The following is a 17,847-nucleotide window of genomic DNA, read 5'->3' as shown; positions in this document are numbered from 1 at the left end:
CACCCCCCACCCCCTGCCCCCCTTACCCTCTGGCAACCACTAAACTATTGTCTGTGTCTATGAGTTTCTGTTTCTCATTTGTTTGTCTTGTTCTTTTGTTGTTTTTGGTTTATATACCACATATCACTGAAATTGCATGGTTCTCTGCTTTTTCTGTCTGACTTGTTTTGCTCAGCATTACTCTCTCAAGATCCATCTATGTTGTCACAAATGTTCCTATATCATCTTTTCTTACAGCCGAATAGTATTCCATTGTGTATATATACCACAACTTCTTTATCCATTCATCTATCGAAGGACATTTTGGTTGTTTCCATGTCTTGGCCACCGTAAACAAAGCTGCAATGAACATTGGAGCACACGTGTCTTTATCTCTAAATGTTTTCAGATTTTTTGGGTAGATACCCAGAAGAGGGATTGCTGGGTCATATGGCAATTCTATTCGTAATTCTTTGAGAAACCTCCACACTGCCTTCCATAACGGCTGTACCAGTCTGCATTCCCACCAACAGTGTATGAGGGTTCCTTTTTCTCCACAGCCTCTCCAACATTTGTTGCTATTTGTCTTGTTGATGATAGCCATTCTGACTGGGGTGAGGTGATAGCTCATTGTGGTTTTGATTTGCATTTCTCTGATGATTAGTGATGTTGAGCATTTTTTCATATGTCTATTTGCCATTTGTATGTCCTCTTTGGAGAAATGTCTCTTCAAGTCCTCTGCCCATTTTTCAATTGGGTTGTTTGTTTTTTTGTTGTTGAGTTGCATGAGTTCCTTGTATATTCTGGATACTAGCCCCTTATCGGAGGCACTGTTTGCAAAAATCTTCTCCCATTCAGTTGGTGGCCTCTTTATTTTGTCAATGGTTTCTTTTGCTGTGCAGAAGCTTTTAAGTTTCATATAGTCCCATTTGTTTATTTTAGCTTTTACTTCCATTGCCTTTGGAGTCAAGTTCATAAAATGCTCTTTGAACCCAAGGTCCATAAGTTTAGTACCTATGTTTTCTTCTATGCAGTTTATTGTGTCAGGTCTTATGCTTAAGTCTTTGATCCATTTTGAATTAACTTTGGTACATGGTGACAAATAGCAGTCCAGTTTCATTCTTTTGCACGTGGCTATCCAATTCTCCCAGCACCATTTATTGAAGAGGCTGTCTTTGCTCCATTGTATGTTTTTAGATTCTTTGTCAAAAATTATCTGTCCATATTTATGTGCTTTTATTTCTGGGTGCTCAATTCTATTCCATTGGTCTATGTGTCTGTTTTTCTGCCAATACCATGCTGTTTTGATGATTGTAGCCCTGTAGTACAAGCCAAAGTCAGGAAGTGTGATACCTCCATTATTGTTCTTTTTCCTTAAGATTGCTTTGGCTATTCGGGGTCTTTTGTGGTTCCAAACAAATCTGATGATTTTTTGTTCTATTTCTTTAAAATATGCCATTGGGATTTTGATGGGGATTGCATTGAATCTGTATATTGCTTTGGGTAATATGGCCATTTTAACTATGTTGATTCTTCCAATCCATGAGCACGGAATGTCTTTCCATTTCTTTGTGTCTTCTTCAATTTCTTTCAAAAATGTCTTATAGTTTTCAGCATATAGGTCTTTCACATCCTTGGTTAAGTTTATTCCTAGGTATTTTATTCTTTTTGCTGCAATTGCAAAAGGAATTGTTTTTTGTATTTCTTTTTCTGAGATTTCATTGTTAGTATATAGGAAGGCAATGGACTTTTGTGCGTTGATTTTGTAGCCGGCAACTTTACTGTATTCGTTGATTGTTTCTAATAGCTTTTTGGTGGAGTCTTTAGGGTTTTCTATATATAGCATCATGTCATCTGCAAAGAGTGATAATTTAACTTCTTCATTCCCAATTTGGATGCCTTTTATTCCTTTCTCTTGCCTGATTGCTCTGGCAAGGACTTCCAACACTATGTTGAAAAGCAGAGGTGATAGGGGACATCCCTGTCGTGTTCCTGAACGTAGAGCAAAGGGCTTCAGTTTTTCTCCATTAATTATGAGATTAGCAGAGGGTTTGTCATATATGGCCTTTATTATGTTAAGGTATTTTCCTTCTATACCCATTTTATTAAGTGTTTTAATCATAAATGGATGTTGTATCTTGTCAAATGTTTTTTCTGCATCAATTGATATAATCATATGATTTTTGTCCTTTATTTTGTTTATGTGATGTATCACATTGATGGATTTGCGTATGTTGAACCATCCTTGTGCCCCGGGGATGAACCCCACTTGGTCGTGATGAATAATCTTTTTAATGCATTGTTGTATTCGATTTGCTAGAATTTTATTTAGGATTTTTGCATCGGTATTCATCAGAGATATTGGTCTGTAGTTTTCTTTTTTTGTGTGATCCTTACCAGGTTTTGGTATCAGGGTAATGTTGGCCTCATAGAATGAGTTAGGGAGTACTGTCTCTTCTTCAATTTTTTGGAAGAGTTTGTGCAGAATTGGTATTAGATCCTCTTTGAAGGTTTGGTAGAATTCACTAGTGAAGCCATCTGGTCCCGGACTTTTGCTTTTGGGAAGGTTTTGGATGACTGATTCAATTTCGTTACTGGTGATCGGTCTGTTTAGATTTTCCAGTTCTTCATGGTTCAGCCTTGGAAGGCTATATGTTTCTAAGAACTTGTCCATTTCTTCTAGGTTGTTGAATTTGGTGGCATATAGTCCTTCATAGTGTTCTTGGATGATCCTTTGTATTTCTGTGGTGTCCGTGATAACTTACCCTTTTACGTTTCTGATTTTGTTCATCAGTGTCTTCTCTCTTTTTATCTTAGTAAGTCTAGCCAAGGATTTGTCAATTTTGTTAATCTTTTCAAAGAATCCGCTCTTTGTCACATTAATTTTTTCTATTGTCTTTTTGTTCTCTATTTCATTTAGTTCTGCTCTAATTTTTGTTATTTCCTTTCTTCTGCTGACCTTGGGTTTTACTTGTTCTTCTTTTTCTAGTTCTTTAAGGTGTAACATGAGGTTATTTATTTGGGAGTTTTCTTGTTTCTTGAGATAGGCCTGTAATGAGATACATTTCCCTCTTAAAACTGCTTTCGCTGCATCCCAGAAATTTTGGTAGGATGTATTTTCATTGTCATTTGTTTCTATGTATCTTTTGATCTCTCCTCTAATTTCTTCTTTGACCCAGTCCTTCTTTAAAAGTATGTTGTTTAGTCTCCATGTATTTGTGTTTTTTCCCGCTTTCTTTTTATAGTTGATATCCAATTTCAAAGCCTTGTGATCAGAGAATATGCATGGTATGATTGCAATCTTCTTAAATTTGTTGAGACTGATTTTATGTCCCAATATATGAACTATCCTTGAGAATGTTCCATGTACACTAGAAAAGAATGTATAGTCTGATGTTTTAGGATGAAGTCCTCTATAAATGTCAATTATGTCCATTTCATCTAATGTGTCATTTAGGGCTACTATTTCGTTATTTATTTTCTGTTTGGATGATCTATCCATAACTGTCAATGATGTATTTAAGTCCCCTAGAATAATTGTGTTTTGGTCAATTTCTCCCTTTAGTTCTGTTAGTAGTTGCTTGGTGTATTTCGGTGCTCCCTGATTGGGGGCATAAATATTGATGACTGTTATGTCTTCTTGTTGTACAGTCCCCTTCACCATTATGAAATGTCCATCTTTGTCTCTTGTTATCTTTTTCACCTTGAAGTCTGTTTCATCTGATATCATTATGGCTACACCTGATTTTCTCTGGGTACCATTTGCTTGGAGTGTCAATTTCCATCCTTTCACTTTGAGTCTATGCTTGTCCTTGTAGCTGAGATGTGTCTCTTGGAGACAGCATATGGTTGGGTTTAGTTTTTTGATCCAATCTGCTACTCTGTGCCTTTTTATTGGTGAGTTCAGTCCATTTACATTTAGGGTGATTATTGATATGTGAGGATTTCCTGTCATTCTATCCTTAGTTTTCTGGTAAGGTTGTGTCTCCATTGTTTCTTTGCCTTTTTGTTGTTGTCTATTATTTCTGTGTGGTGGTATTCTATGATGTTTCCCTCTGTTTCTTTTTTTATTTCAGTATATATTTCAATTCTGGATTTATTTTGAGTGGTTACCCTTAAGTTTATGTAAAAGAAAGTTTGATATTTAGAGTATTCCATTTTCTTCAGCACGATTACTTTCTCCATTCCCATATTCCGGTTCAGGCCTTTACTCTCCCCCTTTTTGAGTTGTGGTTGCCACAAATTGTCCCTGTTGATGGTGGTCGAATAGCCTCCTTTAGTATTTCTTGTAGTGCAGGTCGTGTATTAGAAAATTCCCTCAGCTTCTGTATGTCTGGAAAGGTCTTTATTCCTCCTTCATATCTAAAGGATATCTTTGCTGGATATATTATTCTTGGCTCATGGTTTCTCTCTTTCAGTAGTTTGAATATTTGGTTCCATTCCCTCCTGGCTTGTAGGGTTTCTGCTGAAAAATCTGATGATAATCTAATGGGCTTTCCTTTGTAAGTTACCGTCTTCTTTTCCCTGGCTGCCTTGAGGATTCTTTGTTTGTCGTTGATTTTAGACAGCTTCAATACAATGTGCCTTGGAGAAGGTCTGTTGGGATTGAGGTAACTAGGTGTTCTGTTTGCTTCTTGGATTCGAGGGTCCAGTTCTGTCCACAAATTTGGGAAGTTCTCATCGACAATTTGTTTGAATATATTCTCTGTTCCCTTCTCTCTTTCTTCTCCTTCTGGTATGCCCATTATTCTTATATTGCTCTTTCTGATGGAGTCAGAAAGTTCTTGTAGAGTTCTTTCATTTCTTTCAAGTCTCAAGTCTCTTTCTTCTTCAATTTGTGTCATTTCCAGGTTTCTATCTTCGATGTCACTGATTCTTTGCTCCATCTGGTCAACTCTACTACCTAAGCTGGTTATTTCATTCTTAATTTCTTCTATTGAGTTCTTAATCTCCAGAAATTCTATTTGGTTCTTTTTTAAGATTTCAATCTCTTTCGTAAAATGCTCATGCTGTTCTTTGATTGAATTTCTGAGTTCCTTTAACTGCCTATCTGTGTTTTCTTGTATCTCGTTGAGTTTTTTCAGAACTGCAATTTTGAATTTTCTGTCATTTAAGTCACATATTTCTGTATTTTTAAGTGCCTTCTCTGGAGATTTTTCACTTTCTTTCTGAGCTATCTTGTTGCCTTGGTTATTCATGGTGATTACTGGTTTACTATTTCTCTTCCTAGACATCTACAGGAGTGACTTCTGCAACAGGTTGATAGAAAGCGGTCTTTCTTTTGTTTGCCAGTACTTGTTGGTAGAATGTTTTATTATTTCTCCAACTGCAACTTATTTTTCTTCTCCCACACAGTAATGCTATGTTTTCTCTGCACTATTCCAACTTCTCACACAAAGGGGGGATTCCCTGGGAGACGGGCTTCTCCTCTGTTAATAGTTCGTCTAGGTCACAGGGCGCAGTGTCCCGGTGGGTATGCGGAGAGCTTTTGATGTTCGAAAGCTCTTCCAGCTCCTGATTAAGAGCCCGTATATTTCAGCAGTTCTGTTTACTCCTGCAGGAATCCGCCCAGATAGGTGGGGTCAGGGGCGGGGTGAGTTGTGAGAGGTGGCCCAGAGCAATGGCGGCGACCACCACCACAGCCGGTCCTGCTTCCACAGGTCTCTCCCCTTTGCTGGAACTAGTTGGGCTGTGAATTTGTGTTTGCGGTCCACAGATCTCAAAACAGCAAATTTTCTGTTGTTTTGATCTGACACTGCTACTGTTTCGCTTCTAGCACCGGGCAGGTGGGGGCGGGGCGAGCTCTGGGAGGGGAGGGAGGGGGCGGCTGGTCTCAGTGCCTAAGGCTCCGTTCTCTGCTCGGCAGTGCGGGCTTAAACCACCGTTTTCAGCCTTTTTCCCTCAGTCTTTTCTCCGAGGTCTCTGCCGTGAGCGTTGGGTTCAGCCGTGGTATATGCTGTCCCTTCAGCCCTGTGGAGCCCTGGCGGAGCCCTAGCAGTCCGAGTTCTTCCCTCTCCCGCAGCTGCGGTGGTTCCGGGAAGCAGCGAGCTCGGCGCACTGAGCTAGGTCTGCGTCCTGCGCCCGCGGGGCTCCGTCTCCGCGCGCTTCTCCCTTTCCTCCTCCTCCCTCCACTTGCGCGAATCTCCCACCTGTAGGTGATTTCAGTCGGTAGTGGGCCTCTTCATGTTGCCTGTCTGCTGTGCAGGGAGTCCTTTGTGGAGTTTTTGTTGTTCGATTCTTTGTAAATTCCGGGGGTGCTTTACAGAGGCTCACCTCATGCCGCCATTTTTCCGGAACTCCCCAATGACTTCTTTCTTTACCCAAAGATAAAGGAAATATTGAAAGGAAGACTTTTTAAAAAAAAAATTTTAAGTGTGTTTTTCCAGGACCCATTAGCTCAAAGTCAAGTAGTTGTTTCAATCTAGTTGTGGAGGGCGCAGCTCACAGTGGCCCATGTGTGGATTGAACCAGCAACCTTGTTGTTGAGAGCACAGTGTTCTAGTTAGCTGAGCCAGTTAGCTGAGCCAGTTAGCTGAGCTAACTGGCTGTCCCAAAAGGAAGACATTTTAATGATATTCAGGGTGTCAACGACGACAGCTCTGATGGCTATTACAGCAAGAGAGTTCCAAAATTGCTTTGAAGGATGGACTAGGCCCTGGCATCGGTGCATAGCTTCCCAAGGGGAGTACTTCAAAGGTGACTGTAATGATATTCAGCAATGAGGCATGTAGCACTTTGTCTAGAATGAGTTCGCGAACTTAATTGTCTTATCTCATATTTCTAACTATTGGTATTGACCCATCTAAGAATCTGTTAGGCAAGTTGTGATGATTTTACCCAAATAAAAGTATCCAATTAAGGACACTTGATATGTAGCATAAACTTGTGATTATTAGTATGACTATACAGTTCCTTCAATGAACATTTATTATTGGGTTTGGGTACCAGCACTGCTGGTGAGAACACATAGTCTTACTATCTCATAGTGTTGGTAAGACATATACACAAATATTTATGAGAATATGTAACATTTATACAATGATTGCCTTACCAGAAGAACCAAGCACTGTATCAAGTACCTTATAGGTACTGATTTATTTAATCCTTCCAATAACCCAGGGAGCTAGGTACTAACCCTTTTTCAGATGAGGAATCCAAGTCTCAGAAAGGGCAAATAATTTACCCAAAGTTACCTATGTAGTAAGTGACAGAGCTGCCTTATTCCAGAACACACGTGCTTAACCACTATGACTCACTGCTTCCTAATTTGATCCAAGACAGTATGAGTAAGGCATTAGAAGTGCAAATAAAGGGATATATGGTCCCAGAGAAGTGAGAATTTGCTTCTCAAAGCTCAGTGAGTGGAGACAGATATGAAAACTGGTAATTTGAATATGCTGTTGGGGTCATTTGAATATGCCCACGGGGGTTTCAGAGTGATTAATCAGGGTTTCATTCCTTGCCTCATGAGCCTCACTTCCAGAATGGGTAAGCTGGTGGAGGACCTTCTCCATAGGCCCACAGGGCACAGCGTGCAGACACGAAAGTGCTCCCAACACATTGAAAAAGTAACTGCCAATGAAAGGTACAGCCATAGCTGTTACAAAGTGGACAAAGTCACCATGGGCAAGAATGGCCTGAGAAAGAAGGAAGATGAGATCTTGGATCTGGGACTGGAAAAATGGATGCAATTTGGTTAAATGGAAAGAAAGATTAGATTAAAACATGATTCTCTCATGTGTTCAGCTCTTTAAATATTGCTCCAAATCCATGCCTTCTATTTACTGAATGTTGCTTTCCTTGAACACTTGGTTAGTTGTATTTTTCCCCCTTGTGCATTTTGAAGGCTAAGATAGGAGGGGGAAAGGATTTAGAGAAAGGAAGAATGAATAAGGTGTTATAATTCAACACTGATAGAATTTTCTGCAATGATTGGAAGGTTCTATTCTGTGCTGTCCAATACCACATGTGGCTACTGAGCAATGAAAATGTGGTCAGTGTGACTAAGGAAATGATTATTTTTCATTTCATTCATTTTATTTTAAACATTGTTAATATCTACTAGATTGGAAAGCACAGCTCTAACCACTTAGCAAATAACCCATACACACCCTAGTAATGGTGTAATTACATATGAGTGATTCTATTAACCTAGATATGGGGGGCACTCATTTGGGGGTGCATGGGCTTACTGAATCAGGGGTTGGAGCACCGACTCTACAAGGGTTTATTCTTATTGATTGATGCAGTGCCTTTAGGCACATTATCTCATTTAATCCCATAACAACCCTGAAGAAGGTAGGGTGGAGATGATCATCCCCATGAGACCCGGTAAATTTCAGTAATGACATCATGGCCCTACCGCAGATAAGGGTGTGGACTAGAGGCCAGGTGTTTTTCCTCCTAGTTGGAAGATTTTTTTCTAAGGGGACAGCATGGGGAAATGATCTCATGCTATTAATGCCCGCTGTTCACAGCCTGCGCCTCACAGATGAAGAGGTGCTCTGCTTCACGTCTCTGCCCTTTTCCTATTGGACTGTGGCTATTTTATTCCCTTCCCACTACCTTGATTTAGGCAAAAGGGATGTTTTTGAAAAATTTATTTATATGTTCAAAATTATGTATTGAGCACTATGCCTCAGGCACTGTTCTAGATTTGGGGATATAGCTGTGAACAAGCTTTCTTTCTTGTGGAGCTGACAATTACGATGGAGGGAGATTGGTAATAAATTGTGTATGTACTGAATTGTATTAACATTTCAAACATATTTTAAATATACCATGGCATACATTACGCACTGTCCAATGTATCTTTTGTGTAAATATGGACTTGCACTTCAAACAAACTTCCTGGCCAGCTGAAATGTGGAAATACCTTTCAATTTAGTCTTTTAACATGTGTTGAGTGCCACCTATGTGCAGAGTTAGATATTGGGGACTTCAGAGAGATGCAGAAGAAAGAGCAGACAGAATCCAATCTTAGGGATTTCCCAGTCCGGTGAACAAGGTAGTCCCTTCCTTTGCGAACTCCAAGGCTGTAGGAGCCAGTAGTCTAGTCTGGGAAGGCAAATAACTTCACGATCCACTTACAAAGGGGAATCCGAAGGACATGTATAATGAATCCAGTCTAGACTGTTGGAGTCAGGCAAACCGTCCTCCTCTCTCAATGATGGGGAACAAAAAAGGGGACACCACAGGAGCTGCTGTATGTCCCAACAGCCAGGAGGAACCCAGGGGCAGCCCCTCCTGGAATATTGTTATCCTGGCAAGTCTTCTGAATAAGATGGGATTTGAGGTGCCGCTGCAAGAATTAAGAACTCACGGGGAGGATGGGCTGGGTGGGGCCATTCCAGATAGAGGATGCCTCCTGCCGGCACTGGGCAATGAAGCAGTCTTAGGCACAAGCCTGGGCAATAATCTCCAACGCAAACCCAGTTTGTGTTGCAGAAAAGAGAGGGGGGCCAGTGTGGGGTGGTCTTGGACAAGCCCTGTTCCTGCGGATGACCAGGGAAAGGAGAGGGTCAGAGATGTTGTGGGTGAGTGGGGGCAGCCTGGGCGGGGTCCTTCCCAGAGCACCCGGGTTCCTTGACAACTATTAAGGAAGTCAGGTGAGAAAGGGTTAAGTGTGCCCCTCCACCGCCCCCAAATGCTTTCTGTGTTTGAAATCCTTCAGGTCTCCCAAACCCTCTGGCTCCCAGCCAGGCGGGCATTGTCCGGGGAGCGGTTGTGGTTGCTGGAGCTGCAGTGCAGCCTTTGTTGTGGGGCTACCTCCAGGTTCCCTCTATCGCCCTGGCTGGGGCCACAGACTGCGTGCCCAGAGTGGGGAGGTGCGGGATGCTCGCCCCTCTCCGTCTTCCTGGCTCTCCCTCCAGGCCTCCGGATGACCACATGACCAAGTGGGCTTGAGGCCAAGCCACAAGCTACAAAATGCAGCCCCTGGAGTGAGCAAGCAGCATTTTCGCTGGCAGTCTGGACCACGGGCAGCTAGAGCCTCGGCCGAGCAGCTAGCCTCTTGGAAAGAGTTCGCCGCTGCCACCGGAGGCGCTGAGGCCAGCTTGGCGGCGCTGCCCGCGCAGGGGTGGGAGGCTGAAGGCGAGTGGAGGCGGAGAGCACCCACGGCTGGCCAGCCTGCGGTGCGGCCCAGGAGCCCCGCAACCTCAGCGCCCACCCTCCGGCACCAGCCGCCCCTCGCGCCTTTCTTGGCCTGCGGGCGCTGGGCCTCTCCGCCTCCCTGCCCCCTGGCCAGGGCCGCGGCGTGGTGGCCGGAGGAGCAGCATGAATCTGCGGTTCTGCGTGCTAGCACTCCTGCTGTTGTGGCTCTCCCTGACTGCGGTGTGTGGAGGTGAGTGCGCTCCTCCCACTCGCCCGCGCTCCCCTAGCCGCTCTCCGCCTGCCGAAGCCCGGCACCCTCAGGGCAGGAGCAGCTACTGGTCGGCGGCACCCGGCAGTCAACTGACAGGACGCCTCCCTGGCTAGGGACCAGCCGGCTGCGGCCTCGGGCATCATCCGCCCTGCGTCTTGCCCCTGCTGGCCGCTGCTAGCAGTCTCAGGCCCTCAGGGCCGCAGGAGTGCACCCCGTGTCCCGCGTCCCATGTCCCACATGGTGGAGGGTGCTAGGGGCCATATCCCGCTCCTCTCATGGATCAATGCAGGGCACTGACCTGAGCCCGGTGGGCTAGGCTCCCGCCTTGAATGTTTTTGGCCCCTGAAGGTTAGGAACTGCTGGCCTGTACCGAGGCACAAGCCACTGGGGATGATGTGCCAAGATGCAGACGTGACACTAGTTGCATAGGCTGGAGAACGCGGAGGGGACAACGACAGGGAGCCCAGCTGTTGCTCCCTTCAGCTTGCATGTGACCAGAGGCAGCCTCCCCATGGCCTAGCCCAGCAGGGCCAGGCCAGGCTGGTCTACCTTACCCCAAGGTCCTGTCTGGTCTGTTCTGCTCCTGCACAGGAGGCCCACAGACTGTTCTTCCATATCCTGGCTCAGGCCTCCCCTCTGGCCTAGACATAGGCATGTTTCACCTTAGTACCCCTGTCTTCAGGCACTAAACCAGGAAAGCGTGCCTGACTAACACCTCCATTCAGCTCAGGGAAGGGGAGTTCTTTTGCCCCCATCTGCACCACACTCCCCACCTGGCATACTTGGCATTGGTGCTCCCTTGCCCTCCCCAAACCTGTTCTCCACTCATGACCCAGCAGCCCCAGCCTGGCCTGCCTGGCCTCTGTGTCAGTGTCTCCTGGGGCTGCCAGTTCCCACCTCTACCTGCCACAGTCCTGTGATCTGGCTGTCACTGCTGCCTGCCTGGCACCACAGAAGGGAAGGCCAAGACCAGGTAGACTAATGCCAGTGCCTGTGCTGGAGTCCCAAGGAGGTTGGAGCAGAGGGGAGGAGAGGGCAGGGCAACAAGTTTCCTAGAGGAAAGGCAAAGGACCCCACTTGGTTCCAGACCCTCCAGAGCAGGAGCATGGTCTGCAGCCCAGGAGCCTCTGAGGGGCCTGGTGGGGCTCCACCTCTCTCTCTTTGTAGGCCTCCTCCTTTGTCAGCTCTTGTCCTTTGGCACTGCTCTGGCCCTTGCTTTTTAGGAAGGTATATCGGTTGGGTGTGGCATCACACTGCCATCACCAGTGGTCTTCCTCTCAGGGCCTGAGTGCTGGGTCAAGCCACTTCTTTGGTAAGAAGGGAGCAGGCTTTTTCCTTAGAAATTCCTAGTCAGACAGGCAATGGCAGGAAGAGAGCAAGAAATATGAATGAAAGGAACCACCTGGGTCTGCCCTCCATGAGCCTACCATCCATGCAGTTGGCAGGACAAGATAGCCACCCAATACCATTACTGGCAAACAGTCCAAGGTGGTGCCTTCAGGGAAGAAAGAGTGGCTGCAGAAAGGACGTCCCAGAGGAAGCTGGAGCTACCTGATCTGCATACCTGGTGCTCCCCCGGAGGCCAAGTGACCACCACTAGAACCCTTTTGGGGTCCAGTTGTTAGGGCAGTACTGGTAAAGGGGAGAGCTGGTTAGGGAACACTGTGTCTGGCCCAGACCCTGACACTTCTTGCTTTGATTCACCCTTCTTCATCGTATCATCTATCTTCACACTCTGACTTGGGTAAATTTGTTGCTCTCACATTTTGCTTAAGCCTAGCACAGGAAACTTCCAAGGCTCCCACTGCCACTTCTCCACCCCATGACCTCTCCTGGAGCTGAGGAAGGGCACCTCTGTACAGGTGGCAAGCAGCCAAGGATCCAGGTACCCTTGCAATCTTCCTCCTGCCTTCTGTCTTGGGTCAGAAATAGGATCCCCAGAACCATGTTACCCTTGGCTCAGACTTGCATGCTTTTCCCACACAGAGTCCCCAGTGAGAGTCCTGGGCCTGAAAACCATGCTTCCTCCACAACACACTCTGTCCTGACTGGGAATGTCCCTCCTCCCCCACACAGCACACACATACTCCTCCACTGCCTCTTGACCTGGGACGCACTTTGCTCTTCTGAGTCTGAGAGTTGCTGGGCTGGGGCCAAGTGTCCCTTGGTCTTTGTCTGAGCACCTCTCTTTCTCTCCTTCTCCTCCCCCTTCCCAGCCCCGGCTCAAAGCCTGCAGTCACAGTGATAATGTGAGGACAGCCTACTATACCCCTTCTGCTCAAGGAATGGGAATCACCACTCCATCCCCAATCCCTATGTGCTAAGCACCCATGTAACCTGAGTCAGGCCTCACAGGGTGGCAAAGGAGTAATGCAAGTGAAGTGGAGGTCCAGGCTGCAAGGGCAGCAAAGCTGGCTTGGGAAGATCCCTTAGGGCACTGTGGTGGGGGGCCAGGCAGATAAAGGAAAGGGGCCTCATCCTGGAGACACATGCAGCACACCTGAACAGTCGAGGAGACATAGGCAGCAAGGACCCCACCAGAGCACTTGTGTGGGCTTTAAAAGCAATCACAAGATAGCCTGGGTGACTAGAGGTGTGTCATTCCTGGTGAAGCTAGCTTGTTCCTGAAAAGTCACATGTACCTCTTTGTGCATTGGCAGACTTGGAATCTAGGCTGTCTGAAAATCAAACCCTGCTTACCCCTGAGTGGTTCTCGGTGTGGAGATGCTGGAGCTTCATTGCTAATGGTGTTTTGGAGAGCAGTGGCTGCAGTCCCTCTAGGCTGGAGATTCTTTGGGGAGTTGCCCCAGCCTCCCTTTAAGTAGCAAATTAGTTGGAAGAAACTATTTAAGTGCTCTGAGGATGGCCCCATTTCTAAAGGGTATTCTTTTGTACAGCCAGGACATCTGTGGTGATGAGAATCAACAGCCTCTAAAAGTCTCTTTGGACAGGATAAAGCCTGGGTGTCAGCTTATCTTAGGGTGAGCCAGACTCAGAATCAAAAGTAGGAAACAGGTGGGTGATGTGATCAGGGTGCAGGAGGAGCTGCAGACTTCCAGCTACAAGGACAGTGAGCCCCCTACCCTATGGGATGCAAAATGCCAGGGCTGCTCTTCAGGGCATGGCTGAGAGCTCAGTCAGGTCAGAGTAGTTCTTCTCTGCAGACTTAAGAGTCTAGATGTCTCCCTGGTGAGAGTGTGAGCCACCGTCCTTGTTCCCCATCCTGGTTCTCGGATTCCCCTCACTTAGAGCTCTTCACCCCTAGCCCTCCCTCCCTGACTGCCACCAACACTCACAGTCCTGGGTACTGAGCATATGGAGATGATACCCCCCACCATTTTGGCACCATGCCTCTCTTCTCCATGTCCACTGTATCCTTGGGGCTGTAGCCTGTGCCATTGCCCCATGCCCACCTTACCCCCAGTAGTCAGCAGGGATACGAGAACCAAGGCCTCACTTACATTGTCAAGGCCGCTAGGGTCCTTCTCTGTGCCTGGCCACACTTTCAGCACAGTCCTTCTGTCCCTAGTGTTTATTTGCTACTGATTCCTCATCAGCATCATTTTTATCACCCTTAGTGAGCTGGGAGAGTTTTGAGGGGATCCCAAAACATAAGGAAGAAGCTGAAGCAGCTGGGGTAGGGGGTTTAGTGAAGATTCTTCCCTCCTCTCCCTTCCTGGCCCAGCCCCTTTACTGATGGCACCAAGAGGGTAGCTCTATGAAAGATGGAAGTGGCCTCCTGCCCCCCATCCATGCCTACAGATCCAAAGTACAAATCTAATTGGTGTTTTACTTCTTATTAGGTGATGGGTTTAGGGGAGGAGCTGACATATTAATCCATGCTGACCAGACACATGAGAGGGTGACTGGTAAATAGCAGGGTTGTAATTGGTTTGTGACTTTTCTCGGGGAAGGAGGGTGGAGGACTAGGGTGTGTGTCAGTGTGCGGCAGGTGTGCATGTCTTAGAGGAGAGCAGCAGGTCCCAGGACCCTGGGTAGGGAGGGCCCTAAGGACCAGGAGGAGGATAAACACCTAGAAATTGTGTGCAAGTGGAGGAGGAATCACAAGAGGAGCCAGGAAGGAACCAGAGCATAGGGATGCCGGAGGCAGGGGGGAGGGAAAGGAGGAGCCATCAAAGGCATGACTGGGGGCTAACAGCCAACAGGGGTTTATATGGAAACTGTGGACTAGTGGTATGGATTCCTGGATGGATGGAACAGGGGCTTGAGGGACAGGGATACAGCTGAAGATTAATCTGATGTTGTCAGGGGAGAGAGACTGGGATTCCTGATCGCTGGCCTTGGAAACCATATTCCTGCAGGCCAGCCCCATATTGGGCATTGCACAAATACCCTGCCTCTCCACCTCTTGCCCAACACCATCTCAACACATCCTCTTCCTGCTTCCAGCTTCCCTTGGCTGGACTGCAGCCTCCACAAGAGCCGGCCCATATGCCTTTTCCCTTATCGCACCCAGGAGCACCCAGCACCACTTGGATTCTGTTGCCAGAGCTTGGGCTTCTACTCTAAGCGAGATGTGGACAGATGCAGAGCAGGACCCCAGAGAGCAGAAGAGAAGTCAACTGGAATTGAAATGGATGGAAATTACATCAGACATAGGATGGGAGTATGATCTGGGGATGAACAGAGATAGGGCATCTGGTGGGGATGTGCCAAATGCAGCAGCCCAGCACCCTCCTTATGCAGACTTACTGCTTCAGGTAGCCATTCACTCACTTATTCACTCATCCAATTAGGTGATATTTACTGGCCTCTAAATCTGGTCACAGGCTGAGTAGAACCCAGCATAAGGCACATGTAAGAGGCAGAGGACACTCCCAAACTTGCTCACAGAGAGGCCACAGGAGAAGTGAGCCCCAGGAATGCCTAACCACTGATGAGATGCCAGGGGTGAGGTATGAGATCTCCAGTACTCAAAAGTGGGTTACCTGCAGAGCAAAGGACGTGGGAGTATAATGACCTGATGTTCCAGATTGGCTTGAAAATACTTCAGCAAAGAGAAAATAAAAGGGATAACAAAAACATATGAGACTCCATCTGGATGACTTGAGGCTGGGTGATGGGTACGTGGTAGTGGGGGCATTCATTTCACTTAAATGTTTTATGTTTAAGTGCATCTGTTGCAAGGGTGCAATGGGGGCTTATTGGCTGCTCTGCCCCAGCCACGTACAGGCATCATGCCCCAAACTGCACCCCTTAACGATGTTCTAAACAAAGAACAAGTTTGTGCCTGCCCAAAACATAATGGAACTGTCAAGAGGACATCAAGTTAGCTCCAGAAATAGCAAGATGTGAGTAGTGAGTTCCATTTGCCCCAGGGCAGTGTAAAAATTGCAAATTGTTCTCAAAATATTAGACAAAAACAAAGAATAGCTATGAGGAATACCATCTCATGGAGAAATTGTCCCCTACCAAGGGCTTATGGTCTGTGGCCACCTGCCCATTCACATCAGCCTTCCTGCTAACAGTCTTTCTCCTTCCTACAGGGCCCCTGCTGCAGCCTTCTGCTGGGAAGGGGCTGGAGGAAGGCAATATCCGCCACTTGGTGCAGCCTAGAGGGACAAGGAATGGACAAGGATCATGGCAGGGAGGTCGGAGGAAATTCCGCCGCCAGCGGCCGCGCCTCTCCCATAAGGGCCCCATGCCTTTCTGAAGCAGGTACTTGAACCTCCTGGTCAGTGGGCAGCGTGGAAAGGGAGGGGGAGGGGCAGCCTGGAAGCTGGGTTACCCTGTGCTTATCACTGGCCAGATACCTGCCCCGAGCAGTCCTGGCACTATACACAACATAGGGGCTTACAGAGCACCTGTCTCACCCCTTCATTTTACAGAAGAGGAGACTGAGGCTCAGAGAGGGGCTTGGCACTCCAGGCAAATCTCCTGGTTCCTCAGGAGTTGGGTGCTGGCTACCCCCACACTGGGGTTCAATAGGCTGGCCTAGTTGGAGAGTTCTAGAAGTCCTGAGGGGCCTTGATGAGCTAGGGAGGGGTGCCCCAGGGCATGCCTACAGGTGTGCAGTGTGGATCCTCACCACAGAGGGGGAGGGGATCAGAGAGCCTTGAGGGGTAGCAGGCAGAGAACTGGAAAAGAGTTGCCTAGAGCATGGAAAGGAGAGAAAAATCAAAGGTGGCAGCAGAGAGAGCACGGCCTAAGCCTGTCCCTGAGGCCTGGTCGGCTGTCTCTCCCCATGTAGCCAGGACAGGGTGGCACCAATTCAGGGGCCTATTCAGGTTTAGGGTTGTGGGGAGGAGGCAGAATGAAGGCTGTTTCCTCTCCTTTCCCTAATGGTTCCTTTGACCTAGGTATGTCAATGACTTCTCTCTGGTCATTTTTGTCTCTTTAGGACTGAAGGGGCCCTCGAATACCCACCCCCTGCACTTATCTCTACTCCATAGATTGGTCTGCTTTTCTGGAGCCCTCACATCCATTCGCCTCTCATCTTGCACCCGTCCTAGCTGCTGATGGTCCTGGCTCTTCTCACCCACCAACCTCCCGGAATGGTGTGGTCCTGCCTCTAGTTCATGATTCCCTTTCTCTCCCAAGGACCCACTCAGCCCTTCTTCCTGGCCCTTACCCCGACTGACTTTGGAGACCCAGCATTGGAAGGCCGTCCTTCTCCCCTGCTCTAGTCTCCACCTCTCCCACCTAGTACCCCAACCCTTCATCCAGCCCTGCCTTCCTCAGGTTTGCCCTGGGAGCTGTGTGGAAACACTCATTTCTTCAGTAGGCTCCAGCAGATCCCAGGTTTTTGTGCTAGTTCAACCCTTCAGCCAGCCTCCAGAGGGAGTAGAGAGATGCACAATGAGAGACTCTGGTTGGAGGCCAGGGGCATTGGGATGCAGACAGGGTGCCTTGGGGGGCATTGAAGTGGGAAGCTGGTGCTCTGGTGAAGGGAAGGGGTGAAGCATTGGAGAAGAGGAGGAACAGCTCTGTGGCCTCTTCCTCATCCCCATGTTTGGCCTCGTTAAGGGAGAGGTGAAGGAGAGGGGCCATGAAGTACTTTGTCACTTCTCTCGCCTTCACTATGTCTTCTAACACTCCCCTCAACTCACTTTCCACCCCAACTTACTCTGCCTCCTCTCCTGCTATTTCAAGCTCTAGGTCAGGAGGGGGGGGTGCTGGGCCTGAGGTGGCTCTATACCCTCCAGGGAGCAAAAGCCAAGCAGATGGAGTTTTTGCCAAGAATTACAGACTATCAGAGCCAAAAGGAACCTGGCAGATCACTTAGTTTCCCCTCCTTATGCAAACTCTTGCAAAAACAGAGGCCTAAGAGGGACAGTGACCTGCTTAGGGTCACTGCAGAGCCTGAATGAGGACTCAGTTCTCCTAACTCCCATTTGATGATGTCCTCTTCCCTCTTGATGTCTTTTTAAAACACATTAAGTGCCTTTTCCCGGGTTTGGGGCTGGGAGGCAACTGGGAGGGGAGAGGCAAGCTGGCTGTGAACTGCCCCATGGTGGGGGTGGCATGGGGAGAGAGCTGCTCCC

The 17,847-nt window shown here is 47.4% G+C and overlaps 1 protein-coding gene across 1 annotated transcript; it reads left to right on the top strand.

Annotated features, from left to right (window-relative positions):
* The first annotated feature begins 10,125 nt into the window (after positions 1–10,125).
* On the top strand, positions 10,126–16,839 carry APLN (apelin). The gene is made up of 3 exons (XM_019732209.3): positions 10,126–10,321; positions 15,850–16,021; positions 16,704–16,839. The coding sequence occupies exons 1-2, from the start codon at positions 10,255–10,257 to the stop codon at positions 16,014–16,016; spliced, it is 234 nt and encodes a 77-aa protein (XP_019587768.1). The 5' UTR covers positions 10,126–10,254; the 3' UTR covers positions 16,017–16,021; positions 16,704–16,839.
* The last annotated feature ends 1,008 nt before the right edge of the window (positions 16,840–17,847 follow it).

This window comes from Rhinolophus sinicus, chromosome 18 (genome assembly GCF_057876585.1).
Source record: "Rhinolophus sinicus isolate RSI-liver-muscle chromosome 18, RSI-T2T, whole genome shotgun sequence".
In the NCBI taxonomy this organism is placed as follows: Eukaryota; Metazoa; Chordata; class Mammalia; order Chiroptera; family Rhinolophidae; genus Rhinolophus; species Rhinolophus sinicus.
The sequence above is the reverse complement of the archived record's forward strand: the minus strand, read 5'-3'. Positions and strand labels throughout refer to the sequence as shown.

What these genes read in the sequence shown, in the direction of transcription:
- APLN (XM_019732209.3), top strand. Translation starts at nt 10,255, where the DNA reads ATGAATCTGCGGTTCTGCGTGCTAGCACTCCTGCTGTTGTGGCTCTCC. An exon ending in CCTGACTGCGGTGTGTGGAG is followed by an intron (nt 10,322 to 15,849) that starts GTGAGTGCGCTC and finishes TCCTTCCTACAG; the next exon opens with GGCCCCTGCTGCAGCCTTCT.